Source organism: Ovis canadensis, chromosome 6, assembly GCF_042477335.2.
Source record: "Ovis canadensis isolate MfBH-ARS-UI-01 breed Bighorn chromosome 6, ARS-UI_OviCan_v2, whole genome shotgun sequence".
Classification (NCBI taxonomy): domain Eukaryota; kingdom Metazoa; phylum Chordata; class Mammalia; order Artiodactyla; family Bovidae; genus Ovis; species Ovis canadensis.
Window position 1 is genome coordinate 74,520,829 of NC_091250.1, and position 24,762 is coordinate 74,545,590.

The 24,762-nt window shown below is 40.8% G+C and overlaps 1 protein-coding gene across 5 annotated transcripts in view; it reads left to right on the top strand.

Annotated features, from left to right (window-relative positions):
- The window catches only part of FAM114A1 (family with sequence similarity 114 member A1), a 70,664-nt gene that overhangs the window by 40,093 nt on the left and 5,809 nt on the right, over positions 1-24,762 (top strand). For all 5 annotated transcript variants that reach the window (XM_069593892.1, XM_069593890.1, XM_069593891.1 and 2 more), the window contains 6 exons: positions 1,763-1,915; positions 10,064-10,187; positions 15,794-15,885; positions 17,702-17,863; positions 18,934-19,073; positions 23,035-23,107. In XM_069593892.1, coding sequence (XP_069449993.1) covers positions 1,763-1,915; positions 10,064-10,187; positions 15,794-15,885; positions 17,702-17,863; positions 18,934-19,073; positions 23,035-23,107 — 744 coding nt within the window. The remainder of the gene's footprint in view (positions 1-1,762; positions 1,916-10,063; positions 10,188-15,793; positions 15,886-17,701; positions 17,864-18,933; positions 19,074-23,034; positions 23,108-24,762) is intronic.

Consider the following 24,762-nt stretch of genomic DNA (forward strand, 5'->3'; position numbering starts at 1 on the left):
CATTCCACAACACATTCCACAACGTATTCCACAAATGCGTTTTGAATGTCTATGTGCTAGACACTGTTCTAAGCATTTGAGACCATCACTGGTTAAAATTGGAGATTTTGTTCTAGTGAGGAGGGACGAACAAACAATGCACATCATCTCATATTTTAGAAGATGATGAGTGCTGTTAAAAAAAAAAGAAAGAAAAAATAGACCAGAAAGAGGGTAAAGAATAATACCAGCTCAGTCATGTCCAACTCTTTGTGACCCCATGGACTGTAGCCCACCAGACTCCTCTCTCTGTCCATGGGATTTCCCAGGCAAGCATACTGGAGTGGGCTGCCATCTTCTTCTCCAGGGGATCTGCCTGACCCGGGGATTGAACCCACGTCTCTTGCATCTCCTGCACTGGCAGGTGGATTCTTGGCCGCTAGCACCACCTGGGAAGCCCAGAAAGAGGGCAATCAGGAAGCAGTTTCAGTGTCGCTTTGTTACTTTATTTCACCACAACCAAGCCAGTGAGATCAGTGAGGGTAGTTGGCTTTTATTGTGTAAGTGTTAAAAAATTCCCAGAGGTGGTTTTGAAAATTTTAAAATTCAAACCTTGTGCTTATTCAGTCTTGAAAACAGACAGGAGGGTGAATTCTTTCTGTAGCCTATTGGGTTTTGGGCTAACAACCTCAGGAACTGAAAAGGAGAACAAGGCTGACTGTTTTATTGACAGCCAATAAAAACCAAAATCTATTCTTTTATGATCTTCCCCTTGTGACCTTGTAGTGGCCAGCGCATTTATGGTGCTCTTCACAGATATTAAAGAACCCTATAAACAATGTCACAGTAACCTTGATAAGGAATCAAATAAAAGGTGCTTAGAATCAAAGAAAGGAAGTGCAGGAAATTATGAGTAACTGGTCAACTTGTGTTTACTGTTTTACTATTTAATCAATAGAAACATAACTGGAGAAAAATGATCAACCTGAAGAGGAAGTCAGTTCACAGTCATTTTTCTCAAAACCAATCTAAGAATTGATAAGCTAACATTTATTTATATTAATATTTATATTTATATTAGGTATCTGGTGAGGAATATACTGTGAGGTTATATTTTATTATTTTTTAATTGAAGATGTTTAATAACCACAAACAAAAAATTTTTAAATAATTCAAATTAAATCATATCAACTTATTTTTTCTTTGAAGTCTGCCTAGGTGTACAAGTTGCAATTAATCCTGTCACAATAGATTCAGCTTTCCCAGTGTACATTAAATTTGCTAATATAGAAAATCTGGACATTAAAAAAAAATAAGATTAATCACACACACAGAAAACACTTCAGTGGAAACCACTGTTTTGCTTTCCTTCTTTTCAATACTATTCTTGGGAGTAGGGTTTTTGCTTTGTTTTGTTGTGCACATATGAACATGAAGAATCCAAAGTGGAATATTATGTGGAAAACTGTGGGTAAAATTAATCCAAAAAGTCATTTTAGGGGAATGTGACAGTACAGTGGTTAGAGCTCCATGCTTCCATTGCAGGGAGAATGAGTTCGGTCCCTGGTCAGGGAACTAAGATTCTGCAAGCTGTGTGATGTGGCCAAAAAAGAAAGAAAGAAAAACTCCCCTACCTTTTTTTAAAAAAAGTCATTTTTGCAGAAATTCCAAAGTGACTAAAACCTACTCTTCACTAGTACCAAGTCAGTGGTCATCTTCCCCTACATCTTGGAGTAAATGGGGCTTTTAAGCATACATCTAATGTACAAATGTGTTTGTGCAGATGTTACGGGAGGCCAAAGAGAAGGAGAAGCAGAGGCTGGCACAGCAGCTCACGGCCGAGAGGACCGCACACTATGGGATGCTGTTCGATGAGTATCAAGGTTTGTCACACCTGGAAGCCCTGGAAATTCTGTCCAATGAAAGCGAAAGCAAGGTATGTCTGTCCTGTCGTTGGAAGTAGCATGTTCATGAGTGTGTTTTCTTAAACGTGAAAGAAAATCTGTTATTAAAATACCTCATTTTTAGAGCCTCGTTTCTGTGCTGAGGTCACAATCACTTATGGCCCGATGAGCTGCTCAGGCTCCGTATTATTTCCTCTCTGTTCCTTACCAAGCTATTCCCTGTCACCAGTCCCAAGAGGGCCATCATGATACGAATCATCACCACCCCCACCTCTCTGCGCAAAAGGCGTGCAGAAACCTGACTGTCGGCACCTGGCCTGTGCCCCTCTTTGGTGCCGTGGTACCCAGATCAGAGCTACCGGCCTTTATTACCAATCCTTCCTCATTGCTACCCGGTGGCAACAAAGCAGCTGATGCTTCTAGCAGACTGCAGGGTTCAGTACACTTAGTTTCACGGGTGGTATGGTTATTTACTCACTCATTTGTTAGAATGCCTGGGCCGTGAAGGGCAGGACTGTCTTACTGGGCATTAAAACTCTGTTTAGGGATGCTCCTGAACAGAACTCTGGGAAATTACCTCACAGCCCTGCACGTTCACACCCTCGCACTGTGATCCCAGAGAAACAAAACTTGGAGAGTGGAAGTCAGCAGAGCTTGTGATTTCTCTTTTATTTTTAGAAAAGGATTTATGTGGTATGCATGTCCATGTTCAAATGTGTTTTTACTTAATACTTACATGGCATTTATATAATGACTAATCTAAGCACTTCAAAACTATTGACTCATTTAATTGTGGATATTACTCTTTTGTGTGCACCTCAGGTTGACTGTGCTCTGGGGTGTTTTTCCAATGGAGGTCACAGGGCAGTATCCTCTGGACCTCCTGTGAGAAGCCCAGTAACATTCCCTGGGGAGAGGCAGGGCCTCAGACGGGAAACTGAACTTGGAAGGAAGTTCAAGTTCCTTCCAAGGAAAGGAAGAAGGAAAAAGTGATATTTGACTTTCTCTAGGCCTCGTCTTCTTAAATGTGGAATTTGAGGGGTTGAGACATTCATGAAACTCACCTTATCAGGGAAAGATGACCTCTGCCATATAACAGGCAACCAAGAAGCAAACAGGATGGACACCACCCCACCCTCCATACATACCCAAGATTGTACAGTTACAAGTTACAATGTGTTTATTTCCTTTCTAGTTATCCATCAGCCATCACTGACAGTCTTGTGGTTAAACTGTTAACGGATAATTTTTTTTAAAGCAAAATCATGACTCATGAAGATACCTACCAAATGAACACAAATTAAAGAATTTATTTAACTCATTAATTAAATGAAAGAACCAGTCAGATGTTATAACTGGTTCAAAGGAAAAGCCAAATAAGTACAAATTCATATAAAATAAAGCAATTTTGAAATGAATATGCAAATGGACACAAATCTGATTTTCCATAGGAGGGGAGCTTGTCCCTCCCTGGACAAAACTTGTTCACATGTCTATAGACAAATTATTTTGCACTGCTATCAGGTATCTACATTACAGATTTATAAAACTGCTCCCATGGAATCAGAATCTAATAATCTGATAAACTGATCTAGAAAATACCATTTTCCACTGAAACACCAACTTTTCCCTACAAAAGCAGGGTTTGGGGTCAGACATTATGTGATCAAATGCCACTTAGTAGCTGTAGTATGATTTTGGACCTATCTTACCTCAATCTCTTTATCTATGAAATGGGAATGATAATGATCTATTTCATAAAACTATTTTAAAAATTAAATGAGATAATCCATACAAAGCTAGCTGCAACTTGCCTAGTACATAATAAGCAGTCAATGAATGTCAGCTGCCATTTTATGCATATATATGTATATGCATATATAATGTCAGTGACAAATTTTATTTTTTATCCATTCTTACATATTTATTTGTTATTATTATTGAAAACATTACAGAGAAGCACATCCCCTCAAAGCTATCATGGTAGAAGAAAGACATAAGCTGCTCCCACTGTAGGTCAGGCTATAAAAGAGTTCTGGGGTCCAAACAGCCCCAAAGGACTAATGTTGCCAGGAAGGAGGTTTAGTCCCTGGAGGTGGGCATTGCCCTCTGTTTGCAGACTGCTCCCACAGGCTTATCTCTCTTTCCCCAGCCTGGAGACTTTCATAGTTTTTCATTGTGAGAAATACAGAGCTTTTCTTGTGTTAGTAATAATACCTGTTATTGTTATTGTTGTTTAGTTGCTAAGTTTTGCCTGCCAGGCTCCTCTTTCCATGGGATTTCCCAGGCAAGAATACTGGAGTGGGTTGCCATTTCCTTCTCCAGGGGATCTTCCCAACCCAGGGATCAAACCTGAATCTCCTCCATTGCAGGTGGATTCTTTATGGCTGAGCCACCAGGGAAGCCCGTAATAGTACTTACTGGATGTTATAATTAATCGTTCTAAAAAATATGGGTCAAAAACTATAGAGATCCCCACCCTCTTAAACCTATATTCCAAAGCAATTATCCTCCAATTAAAAATTTTTTTTTAAGTTATAGTGTTTTTCCAAGGTATGAGTGTCTGGTCAGCAGTCAGCTTTCCAGCATTTAAGGATCCAGAAGCCAGGCTCTGTCCATCTTCTGGCTCCACTAGTTCCATCCTAATGTTCGCAGACTTCTGGCAAGAATACAAATGGAGACCCTCCTGGGATTGTCAGATTTAGCAAATAAAAATCAAGATGACTAATTAAATTTTAACTTTAGATAAACAATGAATACTTTTTTAGTACAAACATGCCCTGTGTAATATTTAAGATATACACTCATACCAAGAAAACATTCATTGTTTACCTGGAATTCAATTAGACATCTTACACTTCACCAGGTAACCCAACACATACCACATATTTAAAAGTTAAAGAGCTTTTGGAAACAAACTGTTAAAGAAAATATTTTCTGGGACTTCCCTGGGGATTCAGTGGTTAAGACTCCATGCTTCCAGTGCAGGAGGCATGGTTCAGTCCCTGATTGGGGAACTAAGATCCCATGTGCCACATGGCATGGCCAGAAAAAAAAAAAAAAGAAATTATCATCCTTCTTTGACAAATGTACTTTTATAATGGCCCAGAAGGCCAGGTTCCCATTTAGAATCTTTAGACTCCTCAAGTTTCCACATCACCCTCCCATCTGCTCCCTTCCTTTTGTCTCCACTGTCCCTGAGCGGTCTCTCACCTCAGGGAACCTCATGGGCACGTGCGAGGATGCCCCAGTTCAAGCACATACACAACCCCTGCAAACAGCCACCTTTGTCCATTCCTTGGGCTTAGGGGCACATCGCCTGGTAGATGGTCCCTCCATAGGGAGCACAGCCTGGCGAAGAGGTCCATGCAGACTTTAGAAGGAAACCTGCACTCACCTGGAGAGAGATCTAGACGAGAGAGTGCGGGCTCTGGGCAGGCACGTCCTTTTGCCTCTGCGGCTTCCTCTATGTCCAAGTCTAATGTGTTGGATTTCCTTCTTCTCTAGGAACTCATTGTCTCCTTCATTCCATCAGCATGAGGAGAGAGAATATAGAGGGGAGTGCCCAGTTTTTAAAAGCTTTAACCTGGAAATGATACACATTCCCTCTGCTAACATGCCATTGGCTAAAACCTAGACAGGTTGTACAGAATGATAAGGAATCCTTACTACCTACAAGCCTGACACTAGGATGGCAGTAGGCATGGCAGTGTGGTGTACTATGAATCTTAAGGAAAAACTAATATTTTTATAGTATTTTATATACCCAATAGTTAATCAAAAGAGTAAACAAGAATCCTCGAAATGACACCCCCACACCAGACTTTCTACCCTTGTGTCCCCGACAGCACTTGGGCATGGGTGCCAAGTATATAGTCAGCATTCCATGAATATTTATTGAGGAGTGCATAGTTATTTATTATTTATTATTGGATTGAAGTAAAGATTTAATGCACATCATATTGGCATAATGGAATGAACTAGGAAGAAGCAAGAGAGATGCTGTAATAGAAAGATGCTGACCAAAGAGTCCTTCACTAAAAAGAACCCTTCCTGGGAGATACCCAAAGCATAAAACCCCAATGCATTCACTCCCGGGGGATGGCTACCCTCAGAATACATGGAGGAACAAAGAGGTCCCGCATGTGCATATCCATTTCCACTCAGCATTGTACTTTATTACCCATTTCTCTACTCTGAGAAAAATGCTGTTTAGAAAATATGCTGTTTAAAAAATAAATTAAAAAAAAAAGAATCTACCTTGCAATGCAAGAGACACTGGTTCCATCCCCAGTTGGGAAGATCCCACATGCCACAGGGCAGCTGAGCTCATGTGCCACAATTAATGAGCCCATGCTCTGGAACCCTCGAGCCACAACTACTGAGCTCATGTGCAGCAACTGCTGAAGCTCACGTACTTCAGGGCCTGTGCTCTGCAACAAGAGAAGCCAACACAATGAGAAGCCCATGTACCTCAACTAGAGAGTAACCCCTGCTTGCCACAACTAGAGAAAGCCCTCACACAGCACCAGCTTCCCTAGTGGCTCAGACTGTAAAGAATCTGGATGCAGTGCTGCAATGTAGGAGACCCCCGTTTGATCCCTGGGTTGGGAAGATCCCCTGGAGGAGGGCATGGCAACCCGCTCCAGTATTCTTGCCTGGAGAATCCCCATGAACAGAGGAGCCTGGCGGGCTGCAGTCCATGGGGTCACAAAGAGTCGGGCACAACTGAGCGACTAAGCACAGCATAGCACTCACACAGCACAACCGAAAATAAGGTAAATTTCAAAAATCCACAACCCAAAGACTATGGCAGCTTCTCTGCTGGCTCTCCTTCCAGGGCAAGTGTTAACCTACAGAATGAGGAATTTAAAGCCTTCCAACTTTATAGTCAGACTTTACTTTCTGTATGGTTCTCCATTCACTGTGACCATTTTGGAATTTCACATTGATCTTTGGATTCACAGAGGTTGCCTGGCCATCTATCCAGGTGATTTCTAAGAGTTTCTGAAGGACGGTTGCAAAAGAGGAGTTCTGAAGAACAGTGGGCAGGGAGCGTGTCAGTTCAAGCAAGGTCCTCTGTGCAGTGTCCCTGCCCACCTCTCGCTTCCCCAAAGGGCACTGCAGCCCCTCCTTGGGAGCACCCCCCGCCCCATTACTGCATTCACACTCGGTGTGGCTGTTTCGGGTCATCTGGGCCTCCCTCCTTCAGACTGCAAGATCTCTGAGAAGAAAAATATGTCTTGTTACATTTTTGTAACTCCTATACAATAAAACATCTAGCAAGTGTGTTTATATGTATATCTGTGATATACAATATCTATTTGTTTATGTATTTGTTTACATACCCATTTTTATTGACTTATAGTTGCTTTACAATCTTCTGTTAGTTTCAGGAATATAGCAAAGTTATTCAGTTATTTTTTCTGATTATATTCCATTATAGGTTATAACAGGATATTGAATACAACTCTCTGTGCTGTACAGTAAATCTCTGTTGTACCTCTATTTTATATGTAGTCATTTGTATCTGTTAATGCCACATTCCTAATTTGTGCCTCCCTCTCTCCTTCTCCCCTTTGGTAACCATAAGTTTGTTTTCTGTTTTACATATATCTTTATTTTCATTATATATATAATTTATTGACCACCACAATAAGTACTCTTGAGTGCATCATTTCATTTAACCTTCAAAACAATCTTATATGGTTGATGCTATTAGTTCTTACTTAGAGATAAGAAGACTGAGTCATAGAAAGGTTAAGTAAATTACCCAAAGTCACATGATTAGTAAGAATAGGTGCCGGGGTCCAGCCCCGGTGGATTCAGGGAATTTGAAGCGGGGATGGCGTTGGCGAGGAAAAAACTTATTTATTTATTAATATAAAATTAGATTAGTAAGAAATAGTGTAGTAGGAAAATTAAGTGGAGAAAAGAGGCTGAATAACTTGGTTTACGTGGAAAGCCAATAAAGTTCCAGACAAGGAGCTTGCACCATCTACCTTAGGCCACCGGCGTCCATTTGAATATCGGGGAGTGCCCCGCCTTGGGCTCTCTCTCTTACGGATCTTAGAAACTGGGACAAGTAAGTAGACATGGCAAGCCTCCAGGCCCCAGATGGGAATTCAGCCAGAAATTAGAGTAAAGAGAAGACACAGGGGAAACCAGTCCAGCGACTGGCCCAGCCTCTATTGTCTAGCAAGGCCTTTTATACCTTTTTAATTGTACATAGAGATCTATGGGTAATACAAAATTATGCAGCATTAGCAGCCAGGCTCTTATCAAAACCAGGCTTTTCTCTCTGCATACCTAGTTGTATGCACAAGTCTTAGGTGATTTACATCATCTTCCAGCCAAAAGGGCCAATGAACATTTTACAGCCTTTTTTCTGATAAGGGTTTGTCAACCAGAAGACTTATTTGTGTTGTTCTTCTCAAAGTCTGGTGCCACTCTCAGAAAGCACTAAATAAAGTTACATTCTTACATAGCAAAGATACAGCAATTTATAACAAGTAAAAGATGTACAGTGATTTATAACAAAAGAAAAGTAATTAACTCAAAAGTCTAGTGTTGCTAACATCAAAACTACTATATATCTTTTTCCATATCCCGTTTATATTGATTAACATCCTCCCAGGTACCTAAAAGATAAAGAATATGGAGGCCTGGCAGCAATCATCGAGTCAACAGTGAAAACCCATCACCAATATGATTTTTAGCTCTTTAGAAAAGGCTCTGTATCTTTAAGATGCCTTAAGCTTTGTGCCTCTCGTGGTTGGGGGCTGTAAGCAATTCATAAGCTGTAAGAGGTCCAGGGGAACCTGTTAGGCAAGCTAGAGAGTTATCAGAGGGGGTTTAACTGAAACATCCCTTTCAAATGCAGACGACTAAAGCCCTGAGTTGACTTTTTCCAGAGTGTGTCAGCAGAGTGGAAAAGCAGAGTACAAAGGCAGGCAGATTTTTGGGTTTTGGGGTACATGCTCAGGAAATACCAGGGGGACACCCTGAGATCCGACTCGCCTTGCCCATCAGATCTGTGCCACATGACCTTGTCACGGGTGGGATTCCTCATGCTGGCTCCCGGCAAATAGGAATTAGTAAGATGTTAGAATCCGGGGTTGACACCGAGGTGTGTTTTTAGCCGCTTTGATGGAGCTGCCACCACCACTTACTTAGCATCTGCTGTGTGCATTTGTGCAATGTCCTTCACATTCATTGTTTCCTTAACTGCAAAGGATCACAGTGAAGTGTGGATCTCACTTTAAAACAGAGAACTTCCTTTGGGTGTGTAGAATTGCTGGATCATACTATAGATGTATTTTTAATTTTTTGAGGAAGCCAGAAACAATACTTCCAAGAGATATCAGCACTCCCATGTTTCATTGCAGTTCTGTTCACTATAGCCAAGACATGGAACTATCCTAAATGCCCATAAACAAATAAATGGATTAAAAAGGGTGTAATATATATACACAATGGGACATTATTCAGCCATGAGAAAGAAGAACACCCTCCCAATTATGACAACGTGAATGGACCTTGGGCTCCTTATGCTACATGAGATAACTCAGAAAGAGGAAGACAAATGTTGTATGTTATTACTTGTATGTGGAATCTCAAAAGGTCAAACTCATAAAAAGCAGTAAAATGGTGGTTAGCCCAGGATAGGTGGGAGGATACAACTGATATTGTTTAAGGGTACAAACTTGCACAAGTAGTAACTTAGCCATAGAGAGCTAATGTGCAGTATTAGGAATGCAGACAGCAATTAGGCACTATAATCACCAAGCTTGGCAAGAGACTAAAATTTTAATTTTCTCAATGATGAAAAACAAAAGATAACTATGTAATGCAATAGAGGCACGAAATATAGCTACAATGGCAATCATATTACAATATACACATCTATCAAACTAACATGTTGTACATCCTAAATTTATCTTTGACATTTGACGATGTTATCTGTTAAATACATTCAATTAAAAAATGAGAAAACTGAGGCCCAGGGAGTTTATGTAACTTACCCAAAGTTACACAATTAGTAGGCAGTTAATCCAACAGTCAACCCAGTGTTACCTCCCACACCACAGATCACCTGGGAGAAGTGGGCACAACTGAATGTAAACATCATTAATGAGAAGAAAAGATGACAGTTATGCTGACCTATTTCTTTTTTTCAGGTTCAGTCATTTTTAGCATCACTTGATGGAGAGAAGCTGGAGGTCTTAAAAAATGACCTAATTTCCATTAAAGACATCTTTGCAGCCAAAGTGTTCGAGAATGAAGAGAATCAAGAAGTGCAAGGTAAAGAAAAATAACCAATAAAATAGCAAGACAAACTGTTGGTGTCATCCTTATGAAGCTGCTGTTAATAAGCACAGCCATTTAAATGGGAGAGGCACTAATTCAGCACTCCTGCTCGCTGAGCACTCCTGCTCACTTCCCAGCTCTGCGCCCCTGCTCTTGTCACAGGAGCTGGTCACACTGGTCACAATCCTCCCTTCCTCTGGGTGGGAGCTCCTGAGTCAGGCACCTTTACTTCTCTGATGTCCAGCATGTCACAGGCACACAGCAAATGCATCTGGTCGAATGATCAAAGAGCACGGTACACTCAACAGGGGCTCTGATGGCTAGAGTTTATGCTGCAGCGTCAAATTTTTTGTCTGCACGTGGAAGTCATTGAATGTGGTTGGCGTTGACGGTAGGCAGGTCTTTGAGTGGATTTCTTTTCATTTTTTTCTCCTTCCTTTTAACTTCTGTGTGTAGGAGTTAGGGTGTGTTTGTAAGTGGCCTTCCCCCCGAAAGTACAGTTCTGAGAAAAGCACACGGTACACCAGGGCTTGGAGTGTCGGGTTGTCAGTCGCTGCAGTGAGCCAGATGCACCCTCCCACGACACACTTCCAGCCAGGTGATGACACGACCCAAGGAGACTAGAAGTGATCTTGTGAGAGGCCAGGCTTCCTTGAGAGGGGCCAAGATGTTCTCCAGGTTGGATGTGCTTAATGAGTAGGTTGTCCCTTTGGGAGCAGAATCTAGTAAAGCATTTGCTATGTACATGGAGAGTGAGTGGTGTCATCACCATGCACTGCAACTGCCATTGATTTGTGTAGGTTTTGCTGAAAATTTAAGCAACCGTGGACACACAAGGCTGGCTTCTCCTAGGATCCTCTGAAGGGTCTTACATGCCACATTTTTACTACTTACTTGCTACTTGGCCTTGAACAAGGTATATAACCTTTCTGAAACTCAGTATTTTACCTATACAATGGAGACAGTGATACCTATTCCCAAGGGCTGTTGTAAGGATCAAATTAGATAATATACGTAAAAATGTATATTACAGTGCCTGGCACATGGAACTGCTCAAAGTGTTAGCTGTTCTAGTTATCAGACATGCTAACACAATGCCAGGAAAATAGCAAAGATGCAATAAGCTATAGCTTTTATTTACAATTGTACTTGTGATAATGTACATTCATATCATCCAGTCTCTGGAAGCATTTTGTGCCCCGGCGTGATACATACCTTTAAAAAGAAAGTCACTCAGTCTTGTCCGACTCTTTGTGACCCCACGGACTACGCAGTCCATAGAATTCTCCAGGTCAGAATACTGGAGTGAGTAGCCTTTCCCTTCTCCAGGGGATCTTCCCAACCCAGGGATCAAACCCAGGTCTCCCACGTTGCAGGCAGATTCTTTACCAGCTGAGCCACAAGGGAAGCCTAAGAATACTGGAATGGATAGCCTATCCCTTCTCCAGGGGATCTTCCCGATCCAGGAATCATACTGGGGTCTCTTGCATTACAGGCGGATTCTTTACCAACTGAGCTATGAGGGAAGCCCGATACATACCTTTAATCAAAGCTCAAACACAGGAGCTCAAATGCTTCAGCCTAGATGTTCAGGGCAGTATTATTCTAAGCATTTGCAAACTGTCATTTAAAAAATATCGCCCCCTTATTCCCACATACTGACCTTATGTGCCTTAAGTTTAATGAGATTTATGCTCATTGCATCAAGATAGAAGAATCAATTACACTGCAGCATAGGAAAAGGTCAGTATCAAAGAGACAGCTGGAGAGCAATGTTTCTGAGCATTTGCGTGTTGCTATGAAGTCACAAAGGATGACAGCCTTGTCTTTGCTTTAATAATGAAGAAACTAAGACACTAGCTGTCAAAGGTCCTATGGTTTGGATTATGGACCCAAGATGAACTAATGTAGATGCCTCTTTTGCAGAGTAACAATCACCAAAAAATGCAGGCTGTTTTTCTTCAGCTTCATGATACCTGAGGTAGACCTCTATCCTACTGGGGGTGTCATTCAGAACAGATAAAAAGAGGATCCCTAACATCAATGAAATATTATTGCCTGTATAAGTTAAGGCAGCATTGCATCCCCAACAAGTACTATTTCTTGGAGAGGAAACTTGATTCAAACTGTTAAGTAGAAAATGTTACTCCATGTGTTATGTTTCAGTCTTAATACAGAGCTTCAATAAATGGAGATTTTAGAATCTGACCAAAAAGCAAATTACAGTCTTGAACAGCTTGCTTAGGAAATGGTAGATTCATCTCTCTTTAAGTGATGGAACCCTGTTACCTCCCATAATACATACAATACGTTCATTTTCCTAAAGGAAATCTCCAGATTATCAAAGCACTACTAATTTTAATTAATTTAATAAATAGATGTCATTTAAATAGCTAAACAAGAACAGGAAAGAAGAATACCAGGGTTGTCATTAAATCAACCCAGATATGATGGAGTGTTACAAACTCCAGAAAGGTGAGGGATTAACTAAAAGCTGTCAAGAACAATCTCGTCAGTGAGAGCGAGTAGACAATCCAGGAGCCAAAGTCTAGGAGAAACCAGAGCGTTTTCATCATGTTTTTTCTTGTAAGCACTTATATTTCTAAAATACCTCTAACACCTAAATAATTTATTTGATCGTCTCAGAAAATGTAATAAACTGTCATTTTTAGATAAATTTAATATTGGGCTCCTCTGTTTTTAATAACGTTAGCTAATGATTTGCATGTTTATCTTTCCAGCAACATGTAATTTTATTACACTGCCATGGGTCTCTAATTTGGTTTCCCACTGTTGTAAGGAGATTTCTAAAAGCTATTTCCTCTTTTCACTGCCTTGGTGAAAAACTTCTCAGCAACATGTACAGACCAAGAATTGTAGTAATAGGTCTTTTTTGTTGCAACATTCTTTATTATCTGTTTTTTTATCTACTTTCATTTTTCTCTGTGATGATTTTCCTAAAATGTTTGCTCTGCGTTTTTGGTATATTTCTCTGTTTTATGACAGAAATGCACATTTGAAAACTGGAGATACACAGAGTATATATATCCTAATTTAGTATGGATTACTTTCAAATATTTTTAATCTCCCTATGTTTATATCTTTGCAGCATATAACAATATAGTTATATAAAACTTTAGTGTTTACAAAATACTTACACATTGGTTTTATTTGGTCCTTACAATAACACTAAAAAGGAGATGGGTGGGTTTTCTTACCCTAAATTTACAGAAGAGGAAGTGGAAGCTGAGAAGCCTTGTAACTGGCCCCAGTCACAGACCCACTAACTACAGGAGCTAGGGAAGAACCCCAGCCTCAAGTCAGGCTCTTTCTGCCCTGCTGTGCTGCCCCACACAGATGAGAAGGACCAGGCAGTTGGGGAATGAGAACCTGTGGGAGCTGCCCTTCTAAATTTGCCCAGTTAGAGAAGGTGAGACCAAGACCTCTGACTAGCAGAGAGAGAATCTCAATTTTTGATGGAATCCCATTCACTTTCTCTCTAATTCTCTCTTTGTAGGCCTCCAATTCTCCCTTTTTCTGCTTGTGACTAATGCCTTTCTCATCCTGGAAGGCTAGGTTCAAGCATCATCTCCTTCTGGAAGCTTTCTTAATACCCATGCTCAACCTTTGCAACAGCCTGCTCTATCTGAGCACTCGCCTTATGGATTTTTATGATTTGCTTGTATCACTTCACCATGGACAAAGACAGCCATCTCTCGACCCCAGGGCACATGCCTCCCTCTGCCGGCCACAGCTACCCTGGCCCCCCGTGTGACTCACTCCCCTTCTCCTCTGGGCTCTTACCCAAAAGTAACTTTCTCAGCTGGGAGATTCTTAACCCCCAGCTGTCCCTATTCCTCTTCCTTGGTTTCTTCTTCTCCATAAAGCTTCTTACCTGACATATATGCTTTCCATCTCTAGTATCTTTATTGACCTGCTCCCTGGTGAGAATAAGTATATAAATTCTAGGGGATGATAAACTGATATAGGCCTGGCTATCTTGACAAGCTGTGATTAACCATTTTGTCTCTAAAACAGAAACAAAGACAGGCAGACAAGTGTTAGCTACAGAATTTCTCACACAGCTCAGGCCTCTCTGAAGCTGCTATCTTCACCCACTAACCTAAGCCAGATATTTCCTTCTCAGGGGGTTTTGAGATCATGTAGTCAGGCCAGACAAATGATGCTTTTATAGTGTACCCCCTCCTCACCGCAGACTAGTGATAAAACCCACAGTGGAATCAATTCTTTCATTTATTTATTTCTTATTAAGGTATAGTTGAATTACAGTGTTGTGTTAATTACTGCTATACAGCAAAGTGACTCAGTTATACATATATAAACATTCTTTTTCGTATTATTTTGTGTTATGGTTTATTGCAGGATACTGAACGTCGTTCCCTGTGCTGTACAGTAGGACCTTGTTGTTTATCCATTCTATTCATACATATACCAATTTGCATCTGCTAATCCCGGACCCCCACTCCTACCCTCTCCCACCCACTCCGCCTTGGCTACCAGTCTACTGTCTATGTCCTTGATTCTGTTTCTCTTTGACGGATAGGTTCATTCGTGTCATATTTTAGATTCTGCAATAAGTGATATCATATGGTTGTCTTTCTCTTTCTGACTTACTTCACGTAGTATGATAATCTCTAGTTGCATGAAATCAATTCTTTAGCACTAATCAGAAACTTTAAAAATGGCCTCAACTTGTAGATTCAAATGAGAGATAGAAGATGGTAACTTTTAAAGATCTCTCTTTTTCATTGCCCATCAATGAGATTAATTTTATTTCATGTATACGACATATTATATAATCAATATATTAGTAAATATGGTACAACTGATTAGTAAATTATTTTTCAATCATTATTCATTTTTATCACCTGTTATGTTCCAGTCTCTGTGTTAGAGTCTCTAGATTCAAGAATGAGCAAAACAAGTACCATCTGTACCCTTAGGTAGCTTCCAGTCTGGAGGGAAGACATACCATTATGAAATACTGTATGACCAGGCAGGTGTCCTAGGAAATCATGAGAAGTTTCTCTAGAGATAGGTTGTTATAGGTGTTAACATAAAAGTAGATGATCCACGGAGACTAATTCTGCTTGCTCAGCACTGTGGCTCTGTGGACACAAAAGGGCGCCCTGGGGTATCATTAAGGGTTGCAATGCTAAGCATAACAACACTATAAGCCTTAAATACAGTGTTGTCCCAGGGCTCTCAGGCCTGAGAAACATCATTAATTTGTTCACGCAGTCATTCAACAAATAGGTGGTGACCGTCTATACCTGTTATGGTATACATGGTCCCTCCCTGCCTTCATCCTTCATGTGCCCTTCAGTCTAGCCCAGGGGCGCCCCAGCTAGAGCTGTGAGCAGCAAGGCTTTACCAGCCCCCCACCCAGCTTCAGCCTGCTACCTCGCCACTGTGCTTGAATATCCGGGCACGGCTCATCTTTTCCCGGAGTTGGAGGGTGGGCTGCTGCCACCCCCGACTTATACTCTGACTGCAGGCTGTAAGGTTAGGGGAGCTGCCACATTCTGCAGGATGAAAAAGAAATCATGCTTCTTACTTCTGTCATTTTCTATTTCCAGGCATAGAAGAAAACAAAGAAGAGTTTGCTAGCATGCTTACAGAGCTTCTCTTTGAATTACATGTTGCAGCCACACCTGACAAACTCAATAAGGTCAGTCCCATCTGAGTCTGAGTGTTTGTTTGTTTTTTTAAAAAGGTCCTGGTTGTAAAATTCCAGAGATTCACCTGAAATAGAAAAACCCCCAAGCTCCAAATGGCACGTGGTGGGAGAGGAGACCCAGGCCAGACATTAAGATTTGATGAGGCAACATCATGAAATGTAACTGTTGAGAACATGCTAGGCTGTGTGATGAGACCTGCATTTTAGTTGCAGCTTCACTGGTGTGATCTTGAACAAGTCACTTCTCCACAGAATAGGATTTTATTCAAAGCAGGGTTATCTTCAGCCTACGGGAGGAAAGAGGCTGAATTACCAAAGGGCTTTTGCAAATTCCATCTCCCGTCACCTTGAAAGTGACATGCCAGAATCAGGCAGAGAAAGCACACCAGCCAGAGCCAGGTCACCCGCACGACCCTTCCCACTGGAAAGCTGGTGCCTTGTCCTAAGATCTAAGGCCATCCGGGCTTTCATGGTCTGGGTTACTCTGATAGTAACACAGGATGTTTTGCAAGTTTGTACAAGGTCTTGCTATAGCATTTCTTAGTGAGGTCACTGAGCATTAATTACTTAAAACGGTGTCATTTCCCCCCTTCTCTCTCTCTTTCTTTTTCTTCTTTTAAACCATCAGTGATTGACACAGGTCCTCACTCATCAAGGTGAGTGAGGAAAATGCAGACTGAGGCAGGGAGGTGCAGAGATGAGTAATTCTTTATCTCTGATAGAGGTCACCAATTCTGGCAGGTCAGTGACTTGAACACAGTGGGGAAATTGCCTCATTCATCTCCGTGCAGCACCTGCCACTGCTCAGACAGTGTGTGTGTGGTGCCTCCAAGGTCTCACTGGTTTACTTACATAGTCAGGTAAACCTTTGTCCCTAAAAGAGGACACACCAAGGATAGTTTTGTTGGATTTTGTCTCCCCTAATCTTCTCCCTGTTGACTTTCCATCAACATTCTGTGTTAAACTTTGACGTGCAAGCTTTCAAATGAGAAGTCAGTTTCACACAAGCTCAGATAAAACTTAAGCAAACAGCTTAAACTGCAATGCGAAAGCTAGTGAGTCTGCCCTTTCAAAATCCAGGGAATAATACACAGGGAAGGTGGTTTATGCTTGGTCAATAACTTTAAAGGCCACATGTTGCTCAAATTGCAAATTGCACTCATGTGAAATGAAATTAATCATAGTTCTCTCCTCCCCCACCACCACCCTGAGGTCAAAAGACCTGGCATGGCTGGAGAGGAGCAGAGCCATCCTTCATCTTCCCAGTGTGATACATTATTAGGTTCATGAAACACTGAGGGCTTCATGAAACATGGCAGAAGAAATTTGCTTTAGCAATGACCCTGGCTAAATTTCATATATATATATATATGTATATACACACACACACACACATACATACATATATATATATGTATGTATGTATGTATGTATGTATGTATATATATTCTATCATGCTTTTATAATTGGCCAGGAAAAGTGAAAAATATACTATGGCTTTTCCAGAGTGACTGTCACTTTTATTCCTATCTGAATATCGTTTTAGAATGCTTTCCAAAAATTTCTCTGGCCCTGTGGTATTCTCTCCATACATTCTTTCTATTATGTCCCTTTTCTTACTGTATTTTACCAGAAAGCAACAACAAGGTGTTTTTAGGGAGGTTGAATAATTGCCCCACCACTCTTTAAACATACAGAAAACCACCCTTAATGGATTAGGATTTGATCCAAGTCATGGGATTGGCTTTTGTGTCTCTGTATTTGTACAATAGACATATTGCTTTGGTTGCCGGGGGGTCCTTTGCAGGCCATGAAAAAAGCTCATGACTGGGTGGAAGAGGATCAAACTGTGGTATCAGTAGATGTGGCTGAAGAGCAAGAAGACAAAACTGAGAAGGAAGAAAAGGAAGAGAAACCTGAAAACCCTGAAGAAGGCGAGAAGAAAGAAAAGACAAATAAGACAGTCGAGGTAAACATGTTACAGGTCATCCACCTAAACAGCAGTAATATGTAAATTTTAGTAGCAGCTTCATTTTAAGTGAGGCAAAGCCATTTCATCTTCATTTGTACCCTATTCCACACTAATATGAGTCTTAGTGTAATAAACACTAAAATCCCTCTATGCCAAGACATTTCATGACTTAGCACAGATATTGTAGCCTTCCTCCATAGCTTTACAATTATAATTTAAAGGGAAAAAGAACTTTAAGAACCTAGCTGATTTATTCTTTAAGGTAAAATTCCATCCTATATGCAAATTTGTAACCATAAAATGTCTTTATGCCATTTAACTAATGAGGTAATTGAAGCATTTTTGAAAAAATTTCATTACGATAGTTTTTATTCTGTAGTTTAATAAATTTATATGTGCATAATTTAGAAGCTGCCTGTGTTGAAAAAAATGCATTTGCAATAACTTCATTTTACATTGAATTTTAGATAAAGAAACTTACAATTTAGATCACTCTAAAGAAAAATATCTACTGAGGTCTATTCACTCAGCCATCCTTCTACATGCTTTCTTGGGTATCTGCCTGTTATGTGCCCAGCATCACACTGACAACTGGGGCGTGTACATGTGTGTGCTCAGTTGCTCAGTTGTGTCTGACTCTTTGTGACTCCATGAGCTTAGCCTGCCAGGCTCCTCTGTCCATGGAATTTTCTGGGCAAGAATACTGGAATGGGTTGCCATTTCCTTCTCCAGGAGATCTTACCTACCCAGGGATCAAACCCGTGTATTTTGCATCTCCTGCATTGGCAGGCAGATTCTTTACCAGTTGGGCCACCGGGGAAGCCCGAGAACTGGGGACACAGCTATAAAGAAGGATTGTCATGTCCCTGGGACCCGGAGACACTTCTATTTTATGGTAGCATTTCCATTTAGAATAGTCTACTCATTAAACTTTGGGTAATTTTTTTTCAGGTCATATTTGTTTGGTTTTCTTCCCAAGAATTATTTAATTTTTTTTAATGTTACAAGATTTTTTAGAAAGTATCTGCTCAGTGAATAATTTTCTGACTTACACTTTTTGCTTTCAGGAAGTATACATGCTGTCCGTTGAAAGCCTGGCAGAAGTAACAGCTCGCTGTATTGAGCAACTTCATAAAGTAGCAGAATTAATTCTTCATGGACAAGAAGAAGAAAAATCAGCTCAGGACCAAGCAAAAGTTCTGATAAAGTAAATGTTACTTTTAATTCTTATTTCTCAAATTGTATGTATTTGTGTCATTCAAACGTGCACACACAGACCCATGTACACCCTTGGCTGCTAGAGATTCCCATTGCAGTCAACTAGGTCCATTGCTCTGCCGTCATCTTGAGAAATAAGGACTCTCTTAAGAAATGAGCATGCTAGGGAGAATAGTAATAGTTAGCTAGACATTCCAAGAATTATTTTTGGAGAGATCGCTTCATGGGAAATAGATGGGGAAACAGTGGAATCAGTGTCAGACTTTATTTCTTGGGGCTCCAAAATCACTGCAGATGGTGACTGCAGCCATGAAATTAAAAGACGCTTATTCCTTGGAAGAAGAGTTATGACCAACCTAGATAGCATATTCAAAAGCAGAGACATTACTTTGCCGACTAAGGTCCGTCTAGTCAAAGCTATGGTTTTTCCAGTGGTCATGTATGGATGTGAGAGTTGGACTGTGAAGAAGGCTGAGCGCTGAAGAACTGATGCTTTTGAACTGTGGTGTTGGAGAAGACTCTTGAGAGTTCCTTGGACTGCAAGGAGATCCAACCAATCCATTCTGAAGAAGATCAGCCCTGGCTGTTCTTTGGAAGGAATGATGTTAAAGCTGAAACTCCAGTACTTTGGCCACCTCATGCGAAGAGTTGACTCATTGGAAAAGACTGATGCTGGGAGGGATTGGGGGCAGGAGGAGAAGGGGACGACAGAGGATGAGATGGGTGGATGGCATCACTGGCTCGATGGACGTGAGTCTGAGTGAACTCCGGGAGTTGGTGATGGACAGGGAGGCCTGGCGTGCTGCGATTCATGGGGTCGCAAAGAGTCAGACACGACTGAGTGACTGAACTGAACTGAACTGAAGAGAAGACACCCTAAATCTTTCAGAGCTAAGTATTTGTTTTAGTAGGTCAGGGTCTTGGAAGTATAAACCTTTGAAGATAATTACATTTTCAACATGCCGCACAAATAGAAGAAAGACACCTTAATGGACTTCTCAGCTAGTTTCATAGAAATATACAAACCACCCCCACTGTTCCTAGGGACTTACACCAGCTCTACATATTCTGAATCTGGCAGTGATGGTCACCATTGTAAGCCAGTTCACTGTGGATTGCTTGTGTGTGCATATTTGCTGTAATATGTTTGTTCTTCAATAAGCTACTATTAGTTTATCTAGTGAAATAAAAATGTGTGTGTATGTAACATTATATACATGAAAATAGCTGGTATCAAGTGTTCATTAAAATAGTTGATTATGGAAGTGAAGAATAAGCCATTAACTTTTAGGCACATGACTGTTTGCTGTGGTATAGAGAACTAGCACAAATGCCCTCTCCTTATTATAAATATAGAGACGCAGGAGCCACAATAAGAGCCTCCTAAAGTATATGGGTGCGTGCACACATGTACACACACACACGTCTGAACACTTTCACTCAACTAGTCTTCTCTTATTACTAAATTCAGCAATGCAGGTTGGGGAGCAAATTTTCAATGGAAAGACCTTCGCAAAACTCATTCTTAGTGTCTGGTGGCATTTTTCCTCACTTGTCCAGATTTGGCATCTAGTTTAGATTTTCATATCTAAACATGTGAAAGTCAAAGATATTATAAGCCCTGCACAATCCTGCCCTTAAAATGCGTACAAAGAATATATACTTGTCTCAGTGTAGAGGGAAAAGGAAACAGTAAAATAGGAAAAGTTTAAAGTATTGAGGAAAAATCTGAGTACTATTTACGGTGCTGATTTGAAAGAGGAGGGCTGAAGTCAGAGGTTTCTGAGTATGGAAAGCAGAGCCGTACTCTTAGCTCCTTTCCTATCCCCAGCCCCTGACTGTCCCAGCCTTACCAAGCTGCTCCAAGAGAAAGGTAATAAGGCCTCATATATGTCTGTATAGTAAGTGCCTTACCATCCACGTGCCCAAGAACATAGGCAGAACCACTCTTTGCCATCTCCAGCCTTACTCCTGACCCTTTTTGCAGATAAGTCTTGGGTGGGTGGATGGGTGGAAGGGGGGATAGATGGATATAAGGCAACATACCTGAATACATCGTCTAGACACAACCGCTGTTTATCAGAATGAAACTTACTCCCACTGACATCATTAAATCTTTTAATGTGTAAGATTCTTAACTTGGAGTTATTGTCTTGCTAATAGCATTTTAATCACTGTTCATGTAAGTATATATACTTGTTAAAAAATTGGGCAATAAGCACATTGTTAGGTAATTAGGTTTTCAGTTTTTGTCATCATCTTCTATATTATGACAAATATTACTTTATTAAATATTTGTATCTAGCTTGTGTTATTTTCTTGGGGTAAAGTCCTACAGGTAGAAAGGCTGGAATAAGCACAGAGTTTTGATGTAAGTCTTAAAAAACATATTCTACAATATCTTTGATTTGAGGTATCGCATAAAAACATAATCAAGATATAAAGAGACATCTGAGTTTGAATTCCAGCTCTATCATATTCTTGTCCTAAGCAAGTTACTTAACCTTCTTAAATGTCAATTTCTTCATTTATAAAATGGGAAAAATCACAGACCCTAACCAGACCACCTGACCTGCCTCTTGCGAAACCTATATGCAGGTCAGGAAGCAACAGTTAGAACTGGACATGGAACAACAGACTGGTTCCAAATAGAAAAAGGAGTATGTCAAGGCTGTATATTGTCATCCTGCTTATTTAACTTAAATGCAGAGTACCTCATGAGAAATGCTGGGCTGGAAGAAGCACAAGCTGGAATCAAGATTGCCGGGAGAAATATCAATAACCTCAGATATGCAGATGACACCACCCTTATGGCAGAAAGTGAAGAGGAGCTAAAAAGCCTCTTGATGAAAGTGAAAGTGGAGAGTGAAAAAGTTGGCTTAAAGCTCAACATTCAGAAAACGAAGATCATGGCATCTGGTCCCATCAGTTCATGGGAAATAGATGGGGAAACAGTGGAAACAGTGTCAGACTTTATTTTTGGGGGCTCCAAAATCACTGCAGTTGGTGACTGCAGCCATGAAATTAAAAAACACTTACTCCTTGGAAGGAAAGTTATGACCAATCTAGATAGCATATTGAAAAGCAGAGACATTACTTTGCCAACAAAGGTCCATCTAGTCAAGGCTATGGTTTTTCCAGTGGTCATGTATGGATGTGAGAGTTGGACTGTGAAGAAAGCTGAGCGCCGAAGAATTGATGCTTTTGAATTGTGGTGTTGGAGAAGACTCTTGAGAGTCCCTTGGACTGCAAGGGGATCCAACCAGTCCATTCTGAAGGAGATCAGCCCTGGGATTTCTTTGGAAGGAATGATGTTAAAGCTGAAACTCCAGTACGTTGGCCACCTCATGTGAAGAGTTGACTCATTGGAAAAGCCTCTGATGCTGGGAGGGATTGGGGGCAGGAGGAGAAGGGGACGACAGAGGATGAGATGGCTGGATGGCATCACTGACTCGATGGACATGAATCTGAGTGAACTCCAGGAGTTGGTGATGGACAGGGAGGCCTGGAGTGCTGCGATGCATGGGGTCACAAAGAGTCAGACACAACTGAGTGACTGAGCTGAACTGAATGAAGCCATTATGAGGATTAAATGTGATTATGCATACAAACGTACTTAACATGGTACCTCAGTGACTGTTCATTATTATTTTCAAATGACCAAAATGCTGGTCCCTTGGCAATAGTCTTAAACCCCTACACATGTGGAACTCCAGCCTGGTAATTTCCTGCATATGTTTTTGCTTCTAAAAAGAGGTAGGGTGAGAATTAATTAAACTGTGACTGTGAGTCATGGAAGAATACTAAGGGAAATTTCTACAGAGCATATTCAAACTTGTCTGCCCTTCTTTTAAAGGGAATGCTGTATTAGTATCAATAATTGTATGAACAATCCAATTATTTTCCTTAACTAAAAATCCCCAAATCTCTTTTTTTTTTCCTTCTTTCAGATTAACTACTGCAATGTGCAAAGAAGTGGCCTCGTTATCAGAGAAGTTTACAACTTCTTTAACCACTGTTGGGGTAAGACTGTGATACAGGCTCTTTTTTTTCACCTTTTTAAAGGGAAGGTCTGTTAGGGGCTGTGAGATGAAGTAGAGGATGGAATGCCTTCTTTGATAGCTCCACAAGCAGAAATGCAGCCAAGACATTTACTAAAATGAGGTTTGAGCATCTTCTTTGGCAACAGGTGGCTTGAGGCTCTCATCCGATTGAATTCTAGATGCAACCAGATCAGTTATACAAGATACTGGGTGGATTTTCAAACCTCTCTGGGTCTCATTTCCTTTATTTGTTAAAGAAAAAAATATCAAATGAAGATTGTTTCTATTACTTAATATCTGTGATATATAATACTAAAATTTCTATTAAAATAAGTCATTCTTAATATTCACATTCACTTGTCTTCAAAGCCTATTTTATAAGCCACAGAAGCTTTATTGTTACACTTCAACTTTAACCAAAAGAAAAACAAAATATTATCAGCCAATCTGTAGAAGTGTTTCTGTTCTCAAAGTAACAAATTTGAGAGGTTTGGCATTCCTTGGAGATGTGGCTTCTGGTTATTTTCTAGAGAAATCAGTCATGTTATATAACTCAACCTAGTGGGGCTGGAGGAGATAGAGGAAGTTATTCCTTTATCAAGGTTTCCACTTTTCCTTTAAGGCCCTGGATCCAAGGGCAGATGGTTCTTTACATGAGAAACAGCAAGTTTTGCTTCCTGTCTTAGCTAGGGTGTTTGGGTAATAAATGTATTAGTGTCCTAGGGCTGCCTTAACAAGTACCACACACTGGGTGACCAGCACAGCCTCAACTAATTAAATCTGTAAAGCCCTATCTATCTCCAAATAAAGTCACATTCTGATATACTGGAGGTAAGGGCTTCAACATATATCCTTGGGGGCCACAATTCAATCCATGACAGGCAGTAAAGGAACTTTATTAAAAGTGGTGGAGATGTATGAGCAGCTGTGGGGACTCCTCAGCAGAGCTCATGCACCTTCTTTCTGGAGCATTGCTATTAATATTAATGTGACTCAACTCCAGCAGTTCCCAGTTCTCTCCCTTCAAATTCTAGGATCCTGGGTGAGAAGGTTTGAAAGGCTCAGTAGCATGCCTCAGATATCCATCTGGTGTCACCAGTAGTGACTGAGGACAGAGTCATTGCATGTAGACCTACCTGGGTGCTGCGACGCACCTCCCCTCACCCCAGGAGAAGGGCAGTTCTCAAAAAAAAAAAAAAAAGCAGAAATGATTGTAGACTGACTGTCAGGAGATGTATGCCTCCCACATTTCTGTAAGTGGCTTAGTTAATAAAGGATGAGCTACATACCAATGATTCATTCTGCTGTCAGAGAATATGGTCTGCCTCTCCCATTTTGCAAAACACCAGCTTTTAATATTTGTCTGATTTTAGGCCTTCAGCAGCAGAGCTTCGCTGTAAGCAGGCAGAGTGAAGGGGGGCTGCAGGTAGAAGCTTATTCATAGGATAGGCTTGATAAATTGCATTTATGTGTGCGGCATTGCCTAGGTTAACCGATGCTGGTGCTCTTGGTGTAACTGCTAGATTTACAGAGAGGTGTGAAGTCTTCATCAGAATGGGATGACCTTGGCGACTTGGCTTCCTAAGGCTCTATTGTATCTTCTTTTCACTCTTTCGGCTTTTTTCCAGTTTACTA